This window comes from Phasianus colchicus, chromosome 3 (assembly GCF_987193195.1).
Source record: "Phasianus colchicus chromosome 3, bPhaCol1.hap1.1, whole genome shotgun sequence".
NCBI lineage: Eukaryota > Metazoa > Chordata > Aves > Galliformes > Phasianidae > Phasianus > Phasianus colchicus.
Genome location: NC_143438.1, coordinates 95,810,647 through 95,821,610, shown reverse-complemented (window position 1 = coordinate 95,821,610; position 10,964 = coordinate 95,810,647). Strand labels below are relative to the sequence as shown.

At 59.0% G+C, this 10,964-nt stretch overlaps 1 protein-coding gene across 1 annotated transcript; it reads right to left on the bottom strand.

Annotated features, from left to right (window-relative positions):
* Positions 1-1,808: 1,808 nt before the first annotated feature.
* On the bottom strand, positions 1,809-10,701 carry FOXH1 (forkhead box H1). Its single transcript, XM_090138311.1, has 4 exons — positions 10,580-10,701; positions 5,670-5,774; positions 2,018-2,256; positions 1,809-1,836 (listed from the first exon to the last, which is right to left on the bottom strand). The coding sequence occupies exons 1-4, from the start codon at positions 10,691-10,693 to the stop codon at positions 1,809-1,811; spliced, it is 486 nt and encodes a 161-aa protein (XP_089994437.1). The 5' UTR covers positions 10,694-10,701.
* Between the last annotated feature and the right edge of the window lie 263 nt (positions 10,702-10,964).

Here is a 10,964-nt window from a genome sequence, read left to right as displayed (position 1 = left end):
GGTCGGATAATGGGGTGATCCCACTGGGGTCCCATTGGGGTTGAGGAGGTCCCATATTGGGGTCTGGTATTGGGGTTGGGGGGTCCATATTGGGGTGATCCCATTGGGGTCTGATATTGGGGTTAGGGGTACCATATTAGGGTCTGATATTGGGGTAGGGGGGTTCCATATTGGGGTGATCCCATTGGATTTGGGGGTCCATATTAGGGTCAGATATTAGGGTCTGATATTGGGGTGGGGGGTCCGTATTGGGGTCAGATATTGGGGTCCCATATTGGGGTGATCCCATTGGATTTGGGGGATCCCATATTGGGGTCCCATTTTGGGGTCAGATATTGGGGCGGGGGGGTCCACATTGGGGTGATCCCACTGTGGTGGGGGTCTGTATTGGGGTCTGCTATTAGGGTCTGATAATGGGATGGGGGGGTCCATATTTGGGGTCTGATACTGGGGTGACCCCATGTCTGTCCCATTTTGGGGGTGGGGGGGGCAGTCTCATTTGGGGGGGGGTCCCATCAGGGTCCCTATGACAAATTGGGATTGGGTCTCATTTTGGGGGGGGGTCCCAATAACAATTTGGGGGGGGGTCTCAGTTTGGGGGGTCTCAGACTGGGGGGGATCCTGTTGGGATCCCAACAGCAATTTGGGGGGGGGGGTTAATTTGGGGGGGTCCTATTGGGATCCCTATGACAATTTGGGGGGGGGTCTCATTTTGGGGGGCGTCCCACTGGTATCCCTATGGCAATGGGGGGGCCACTATGGGGAGGGGTCTCATTTTTTTGGGGGGGTTCTATTGGGGTCTCTATGACAAATTGGGATTGGGTCTCATTTTGAGGGGGTCCCAATGACAATCTGGGGGGGGCCCTCATTTTGGGGGGGTCCCATTGGGATCCCTATGACAATTTTGGGGGGGTCTCATTTGGGGGGGTCCCGTTGGGATCCTTCATTTTTGGGAGGGTTCCAATGGGATCCTTATGACAATTTGGGGGGGGTCTCATTTTGGGGTCCCCCCCCTCCCTTTTATCTGCACCCGGGGGGGGGCGCAGTGTCCCCAGGGTGGCTGAGCCACACATCGAAGATGCTTTTATTGGGGGGGGGCACGGAAGGGACCCCCCCAAATTCTACCTCGGTTCTGGGGGGGGCCCGGATTATTTGGGGTGGGGGGGAGGGAGGAGGAGGGGGGAGCAGCCCCCATTGCAGCAGGGTAAATTGAGGGGGGGTCCCGGGGGGGGGGGCGACGGCATTGGGGGCGACTGAGCGGCTGTAGGAAGTGGGGAGCTGCCCCCAAAATGGGAGGGGGGTCCAAGGAGGGGGGGGCTGAGAATTTGCGGGGGGGGTTTTAGGGGACCCCCCCGGAAAATGGCGAAGGAGGGAAGCGATGGAAAATGGGGGGGGAGAAATTGGGGGGGGGCTTAAAATTGGGGGGGGGGGAGATGGGTGGGGTTGGAGGAGGGGGGGAGGGTTCAGGAAAGGGGGGGGCAACAAAGGGGGGGTCCCCAAAATGGGGGTCTCTGATGCGGGGGGGTTTAAGAGGGGGGTCCCCAAAGTGGGGGTCTCTAAGAGGGGAGGCGTCCCCAAAGGGGGCGTCTTCAATTGAGGGGGGGTCCTCAAAATAGGGGTCTGTGATGGGGGGGGGTCCAAAGAGGGGGGGTTTAAGGGGGGGGTCCCCAAAACGGGGGTCTTTAAGAGGGGAGGGGTCCCTAAAGGGGGGGTCTCTGATGGGGGGGGGGTCCCTAAAGGGGGGGTCCCCAAGGTGGGGGTCTCTAAAGAGGGGGTCTTCAATAGGGGGGTCCCTAAATGGGGAGTCCTCAAAGTGGGGGTTCCCAACCGGGGGATCTTCAATAGGGGGGTCCGTAAAGGGGGGGTCTCTAAAGTGGGGGTCCCCAACTGGGGGGTCCCTAAAGACGGGGTCCCCAATTGGGGTGTCTTCAATAGAGGGGTCTCTAAATCGAGGGTCCCCAAAATGGGGGTCCCCAAAGGGGGGGTCCTAGGCTCTGCCCTCTCCCCATTGGCTAACACAGCCGGATGGGGATTTGGGGAGGGGGGGTCGCTTTGGTTGTGCTCCCCCCTTCCTCCTCCCCCTCCCTCCCCCCCCCCGGCTTTCATGAGGAAAGGTCGAAGGTCGCGAGCGAAGGTTCCGCCCCCCCCCCGCGCCACCGCCGTGTTCTGCAGCCTCAGCGCCGAGGGGGGGATGCGGCCCACGTCCACCGCCCACAGGTTGCCTTTGGATGAGGGCTTCGAGGGGTCCTTCAGAACCTGGGGGGGAAATTGGGGGGGGGTCGTAAATTGGTAGGGACACCCCCCCCCCCTCCTATACATTGGGTGGGGGAAGGAAGAGCTGCCCCCCCCCACCCCCCGCACCCATATGAGAATCCCACACCCACATCAATCTTGAGACCCCCCCCCACAATTGAGACCCCCCCCCCCATATGGGAATCCCCCCACCACCAAAATGAGATCCCCCCCAGTTGGGCCCCTCCCCCATATGACACCCCCCTCCCCCAATATGAGAACCCCCCCCCATATGAGACCCCGACCCAAAATGGGACCCCCCCCCATCTGAGACCCCCACACACCAACCTTGGGACCCCCCCCCCATATGGGAAGCCTCACCCCCCAAAATCGGACCCCCCAATTGTGACCCCCCCCCCACTCCATATGGGAATCCCATATGGGCCCCCCCAATATGAGGCCCCCCTGCCACACCAACCTTGGGACCCCCCCCCATATGGAAATCCCCCTCCCCAAAATGACCCCCCACAATGAGATTCCCCCCAACCAATGAAACCCCCAAAATGGGACCCCCCCGAAAATGAGACTCCCCCCATATGGGAATCCCCCACCACCAAAATGAGACCCCTCCCCAGTTCCCCCTCCCCCATATAAGTCCCCCCCAATATGACATCCCCCCCAATATGAGAAACCCCCCCCATATGAGACCCTCCCCACACCAATCTTGAGGCTCCCCCCCCATATGGGAAGCCCCACCCCCCCAAAATGGGACCCCCCCCTAATTGGGACCCCTCCCCCATATGGGACTCCCCACCCCATCCATATGAGAGCCCCTCCCCATATGGACCCCCCCTATATGGGGCCCCCCCCAAAATGAGAACCCCCCATGTGAGACCCCCCCATATAGGACCCCCCAAATGGGACCCCCCCAATATGAGACCCCCCCCCAAATTGGACAGCCCCCCCATATGGGATCTCCCCCATATGAGACCCCCCCACACCAACCTTGAGACCCCCCCCAAAAATGGGACGCCCCCCAAATAGGACCTCCCCCCCTATTTACACCCCCCTAAAATGGGGCCCCCCCTATGGGAACCCCCCCAAATGTGACCCTCTTCCCAATATGGGACCCCCCCAAAAAAATTGGAGCCCCCACTCCCCAAAATGGGACCCCCCACAAATGGAACTCCCCCCCCACAATGTGACCCCCCCCTCCCAAAATGGGACCCCCCCCGTCTTAGGACCCCCCCCAATAGGTGAGGATAGGAAGACCCCCAGTATGACCCAACCACCTCCAAAATGGGACCCCCCCATATTGGATCCCCCACAAAATGAGACTCCCCCCCCCCCCAAAATGGGACCCCTCTCAATGGGAAATCCCCCAGTGGGACCCCCACCCCATAAGTGCCCCCCCACCCCATAAAAGCCCCCCGGCCCTATAAGGGACCCCATAAGTGCCCCTCATCCCATAAAGGACCCTTTGGCCCTATTAGGGACCCTGTAAGAGCTCCCTACCCCATAAGTGGTCCCCATCCCATAAGTGACCTCCAACCCCATAAGAGTTCTCTGACCCTATAAACGACCCTCCAGAGTGCCCCCACCCCATAGAGGATCCTGTGGCCCTATAAGGAACCCCATAAGTGCCCCCCACCCCATAAGTGACATCCAACCCCATAGGGGAACACCCTTACCCCATAAGTGCCCCCTGGCCCTATAAAGGATCCCATAAGTGCCCCTCATCCCATAGAGGAGCCTTTGGCCTTATAAGGGACCACATAAGTGCCCCCCACCCCATAAGTGACGTACAACCCCATAGGGGAAACCCCCACCCCATAAGTGCCGCCTGGCCCAATAAGGCCCCCCTCACCCCATAGGGTCTCCTGGCCCTATAAGAGCCCCCACCTTATAGATGTCTCCCACCCCATAAGCCCCCCACCCCATAGGGTCCCCCAGCCCTATAAGCCCCTGCAATCCCATAGAGTCCCCCTACCCCATAGAGTCCCCTGACCCTATAAGGCCCCCTCCATGCTATAAGGACCTCCAGCCCTATAATGTCTCCCTGGCCCTATAAGGCCTCTCCACCCTATAAGTGCTCCCCACCCCATGACCACCCCCCATCCCATAGGGTCCCCCTGTCTCTATAAGCCCAACTGACCCTATAAGGCCCCATGGCCCTATAACCCCCTGTCCCTATAACGCCTGTCTCTATAACATCCCTGTCCCTATAAGCCCCGGCCCTATAACTCCTCTGTCCCTATAATCCCCAGCCCTATAAACCCCCCGTCCCTATAACCCCTTGTCCCTATAACCCCCCATCCCTATACCCCGTTCCTATACCCTGGCTCTATAACCCCGTGTCCCTATAACCCCGGCCCTATATCCCTGGCCCTATAACCCCGGCACTATAAGCACCCGGCCCTATAACCCTGTCCCTATAAGCACCCTGGCCCTACAACCCCTGTCCCCATACCTGGCCCTATAACCCCAGTCCCCATACCCGGCCCTATAAGCCCTGCCCCTATACCTGGCCCTAGAACCCCTGTCCCCATACCCGGCCCTATAACCCCAGTCCCTATAGCCGGTCCTATAAGCCCTGTCCCCATACCTGGCCCCACACCCGGCCCTATTCCCGGCCCTATAACCCCTGTCCCTATTCCCAGCCCTATAACCCCAGTCCCTGTACCCGGCCCTATAACCCCTGTCCCTGTACCTGGCCCTATAACCCCAGTCCCTGTACCCGGCCCTATAACCCCAGTCCCTGTACCTGGCCCTATAACCCCAGTCCCTGTACCCGGCCCTATAACCCCTGTCCCTGTACCCGGCCCCACACCCAGCCCTATACCCGGCCCTATAACCCCTGTCCCTGTACCCGGCCCTATAACCCCGGTCCCTGTAGCCAGCCCTATAACCCCGGTCCCTGTACCCAGCCCTATAACCCCAGTCCCTGTACCCAGCCCTATAACCCCTGTCCCTGTACCCGGCCCCACACCCGGCCCTATACCCGGCCCTATAACCCCTGTCCCCATACCCGGCCCTATAACCCCGTACCCGGCCCTATAACCCCAGTCCCCATACCCGGCCCTATAACCCCGTACCCGGCCCTATAACCCCGGTCCCCGTACCCAGCCCTATAACCCCGTACCTGGCCCTATAACCCCGGTCCCCATACCCGGCCCTATAACCCCGTACCCGGCCCTATAACCCCGTACCCGGCCCTATAACCCTGTACCCGGCCCTATAACCCTATAACCCCGTACCCGGCCCTATAACCCCGTACCCGGCCCTATAACCCTGTACCCGGCCCTATAACCCTATAACCCCGTACCCGGCCCTATAACCCTATAACCCCGTACCCGGCCCTATAACCCTATAACCCCGTACCCGGCCCTATAACCCTATAACCCCGTACCCGGCCCTATCGCCGCTCCCCCCAGCACCTTATAGAAGCAGGCGTTGGCCGACAGGTTGTGGCGGATCGAATCCTTCCAGCCCTGGTAGCGGCCGCAGAACAGCGGGGACAGGCGGCCCACGGCCTGCGTGATCTGGGGGCAGGGGGGTATGGGGTCAGCAGGGCTGTGGGGTCAGCGGGGCTGTGGGGTCAGCAGGGCTGTGGGGTCAGCGGGGCTGTGGGGGCAGCGGGGCTGTGGGGTCAGCGGGGCTGTGGGGGCAGGGGGCTGTGGGGTCAGCGGGGCTGTGGGGGCAGCGGGGCTGTGGGGGCAGGGGGGGCATTGGGGGCAATGGGGCCAATGGGGGCAATGGGGTCAGTGGGGCCAATGGGGGCAATGGGGTCAATGGGATCAGTGGAGGCAATGGGGGCAATGGGATTAGTGGGGTCAGTGGGGGCATTGGGGACAATGGGGGCAATGGGGTCAGTGGGGACAATGGGGGCAGTGGGGGCAGTGGGGACAATGGGGGATCAATGGGATCAATGGGGGCAATGGGGTCAATGGGGGCATTGGGGGCAATGGGGGCAATGGGGTCAGTGGGGTCAGTGAGGTCAATGGGGGCAATGGGGTCAATGGGATCAGTGGGGGATCAATGGGATCAATGGGATCAATGGGGGCAATGGGGTCAGTGGGGATCAATTGAGTCAATGGGGTCAATGGGGACAATGGGATCAGTGGGGGCACTGGGATCAATGGGGATCAGTGGGGAGCAATGGAATCAATGGGGTCAGTTGGGTCAGTGGGGATCAATGGGGATCAATTGGGTCAGTGGGGGCATTGGGGTCAATGGGATCAATGGGATCAATGGGGTCAATGGGATCAATGGGGTTACCATGGCAACAGCCGGCCTGCATGATATGAATGGGGTCAGTGGGGGTAATGGGGTTGTATGGGGTTATTATGGGATGTATGGGGTTATAGGAGTTATATGGGGTTGTATGGGGTTATATGGGTTATATGGCTTATGTGGGTTGTATGGCTTGTATGGGTTATATGGGGTTGTATGGGGCTGTATGGGGTTGTATGGGGTCTATGAGGTTTTATGGGATCATATAGGGCTCTGTGGGGTTGTATGGCATTCTTTGGGGTTGTATGGAGTTGTATGGGTTTGTATGGGGTTATACGGGGTTACATGGGGTTGTATGGGGTTATATGGGGTTACACGGTGTTGTATGGGGTTATACAGGTTATGTGGGGTTGTATGGGGTTGTATGGGGTTGTATGGGGTTGTATGGGGTTGTATGGGGTTACATGGGGTTGTATGGGGCTATGCGGTCTGCATGGGGTTCTATGGGGTTCTAATGGGATCTCTGTGGTTCTGTGGGGTTCTATATGGTCACATTCGGTAATATGGGGTTGTATGGGGTGGTATGGTGGTATATTCAGGGTATATGGGGTTTTATGGGGTTCTGTGGGGTTTTATGGGGTTCTGTGGGGGTATGTGGGTGTATATGGGGTATCATAGAATCACGGAAGGGGAGCGATGGGGTTGCGGGGTGATGTGGGGTGATGTGGGATATGGGGCCATACAGGGTGATGTGGGATATGGGGTAATGGGACGTGAGGACATGAGGATCCATGGGGACGCTATGGGGACATTATGGGAACATTATAGGGACTCTACGGGGAGACTATAGGGGCACTATGGGGACATTATGGCAATGGGGTCACTATGGGGTCACTATGGGGACACTATAGGGACACCGTGGGAACTCTGTGGGGACTCTATGGGGACACTGGGGCCATTGGGGGCGTTATGGGAACTCCATAGGGACACCATAAGGACTCCATAGGGACACTATGGGGCCACTATGGGGCCGTTAGGAACCCTATAGGGACTCTATGGAGACTCTATGGGGGCACTATGGGGACATTATGGGGACGTTATGGGGCCATATTGAGCCATATGGGGACATACAGGGAAACTCTGGAGACTCCATAGGCACTCTGTGGGGTCACTATGAGGAAATTATAGGGACACCGTGGGGACTCTATGGGGACATCGGGGACATTATGGGGACTCCATAGGAACACAATAGGGACTGCATAGGGACTCTATGGGGACACTATGGGGACACTATGGGGACACTGGGGACTCTATAGGGACACTATAGGGACACCATGAGACTCCATAGGGACACTATAGGGCCTCTATAGGGACACTATAGGGTCTCTATGGGGACACTATTGGACCATTGGGAACTCCATAGGGACTCTATAGGGACACTATAGGGACACTATAGGGACAGTGGGGACTCTATAGGGACACTACGGGGACTCCATAGGGTCTCCACTATAGGGACTGTATGGGGCCATTGGGGACTCTGTAGGAACTCTATGGGGACTATTTGGGGCCATTGGGGACATAATGGGGACTCTATAGGGACATTATAGGGACTCTATGGGGACACTATGGGGACACTATGGGGTCTGTATAGAGATTCTATGGGGCTATTGGAGACTCTATAGGGACTCTATAGGGACACAATAGGGACACTATAGGGACACTATAGGGACATTGGGGACTCTATAGGGACACTATAGGGACTCCATAGGGTCTCCATAGGGACTCCATAGGGACTCTATGGGGCCACTGGAGACTCCATATGAACTCTATAGGGACTCTATGGGGACTCTATGTGGACTCTATGGGGCCATTGGGGACTCCATAAGGACACTATAGGGACAATGGGGACTCTATGGGGCCTCCATAGGGACTCCATAGGGCCTCCATAGGGACTCCATAGGGCCTCCATAGGGACTCCATAGGGACTCTATGGGGTCACTGGCCGCCCCTCTCCCCTCCCCTCCCCCATTTCCCCTCTGCCCCCATCCCGCCCCTCCCCCACCCCCCCCGGGGCGCCAACCCGACAGACGGCCGGCGCCGCCGCCCCTCCCCCACCCCATAGAGCGCTATGGGGCCGGGGGGGAGGGGGCTACGGGGTGGGGGAAGTAATGGGGTCCTATGGGGTGGAGGAAGTAATGGGGTCCTATGGGGTGGAGGAAGTAATGGGGTCCTATGGGGTGGGGGGCTGTAAAGGGGTCTTATCGGGGTTCTATGGGGTGGGAGAATTAAGGGGGTCCTATGGGGTGAGAGCAGTAATGGGGTCCCATGGGGTGGGGGAAGTTATGAGGTCCTATGGGGTGGGGGGCAGTAATGGGGTTTTATAGTGTAGGGGAAGTAATGGAGTCCTATGGGGTGGAGGCAGTAAAGGGGTCGTATGGGGTGGGGCTGTAACAGGGACCTATGGAGTGGGGGGCAGGAATGGGGTCCTTTGGAGGTTCTATGGGATGGGGGCAGTAATGGGGTTTTATGGTTTGGGGGAAGTAATGGGGTCCTATGGTTTGGGGGAAGTAAAGGGGTTGTATGGGGTGGGGCTGTAATGGGGTTCTATAGGGTGGGGGGCAGGAATGGGGTCCTATGGGGTGGGGGAAGTAATGGGGTCTTATGGATGTTTTATGGGGTGGGGGAATTAAGGGGGTCCTATGGGGTGGGGGAAGTAATGGGGTCATATGGGGTGGGAGGCAGTAATGGGGTCCTATGGGATGAGGGGCAGTAATGGGGTTTTATAGTGTAGGGGAAGTAATGGAGTCCTATGGGGTGGAGGCAGTAAAGGGGTCGTATGGGGTGGGGCTGTAACAGGGACCTATGGAGTGGGGGGCAGGAATGGGGTCCTTTGGAGGTTCTATGGGATGGGGGCAGTAATGGGGTTTTATGGTTTGGGGGAAGTAATGGGGTCCTATGGTTTGGGGGAAGTAAAGGGGTTGTATGGGGTGGGGCTGTAATGGGGTTCTATAGGGTGGGGGGCAGGAATGGGGTCCTATGGGGTGGGGGAAGTAATGGGGTCCTATGGGGTGGGAGCAGTAATGGGGTCTTATGGGGGTTCTATGGGGTGGGGGCAGTAATGGGGTTTTATGGTTTGGGGGAAGTAATGGGGTCCTATGAGGTGGAGGCAGTAAAGGGGTTGTATGGGGTGGGGCTGTAATGGGGTCCTATGGGGTGGGGGGCAGAATGGGGCCCTATGGGGTGGGGGAAGTAATGGGATTCTCTGGGATTCCCTGTTGGAGGGGTTGTTATGGGGTGGATCCTCTGGGGGGTCCCGTGGGAGGGTCCTATTATGAAGTCCTATGGGGGGCTCCTATGGGGGGGGTCCCTTTTTGGGGGGCGTCCTATGGGGAGGGTCCTATGGGGGGGGTCCTATTATGGAGTCCTATGGGGGGAGGTCCTATAGGGGGGATCCTATGGGGGGTGTAAGGGGGGGGCCCTATGGGGGGAGTCTTGTGGGGGGATCCTATTATGGAGTTTTAGGGGGGGGGTCCTGTGGGGGGGCCCTATGGGGGGGACGTTTTTGGAGGGGTCCTGTGGGGGGCGTCCTATGGGGGGGCTCCTATTATGGAGTCCTATGGGGGGTTCTATGGGGGGGTCCCTTTTTTGGGGGGTCCTATGAGGAGGGATCCTATTATGGAGTCCTATGGGTAAGGGTCCGATAGGGAGGGTCCTATGGGGGGGTTCTATGGGGGGAGTCCCCTTTTTGGGGGGGGGTCCTACGCGGGGGTTCTGTGGGGGGATCCCTTTTTTGGGGGGGGTCCTATGGGGGAGATCCTATTATGGAGTCCTATGGGGGTCTCCTTTATGGAGGGGTCCTGTGTGGGGGTTTCTATGGGGGGATCCTATGGGGGGGGGGTTATGAGGGGGGTCCCCTTTTTTTGGGGGGGTCCTACGGGGGGGTTCTACAGGGGGGTACCTTTTTTAGGTGGTCCTATGGGGGGATCCTATTATGGAGTCCTATGGGGGGTCTCCTTTATGGAGGGGTCCTGTGGGGGGGTTTCTATGGGGTGTCCTACGGGGGGAGCTATGGGGGGGTCCCCTTTTTGGGGGGGTCCTGCGGGGGGGTCGTTACCTCAGCCAGCGTCAGGCGCTGCCCGGGGGCGGAGCGCAGCACCAGGGCGATGAGCGCCAGGTAGGAGTAGGGCGGCTTCGGGTGCCGGCGGTAACGGCGGCTGCGGGGCGCCATGGGGGGGCGCCGGGGGGTCCGATGGGGGGGGGGGGTATGGGGTCAGGTGTGGGGTATGGGGTCCTATATGAGGTATGGGGTCAGGTATGGGGTATGGGGTCCTTTATGGGGTATGAGGTTCGGTAGGGATATGGGGTCACGTATAGGGTATGGGGTCCTATGTGGGGAATGGGATCAGGTATGGAATATGGGAGCCAGTATGGGGGCCGGTATGAAGTATGGGGTCCTAGATGGGGTATGGGGGCTGGTATGGGGTCCTATATGGGATATG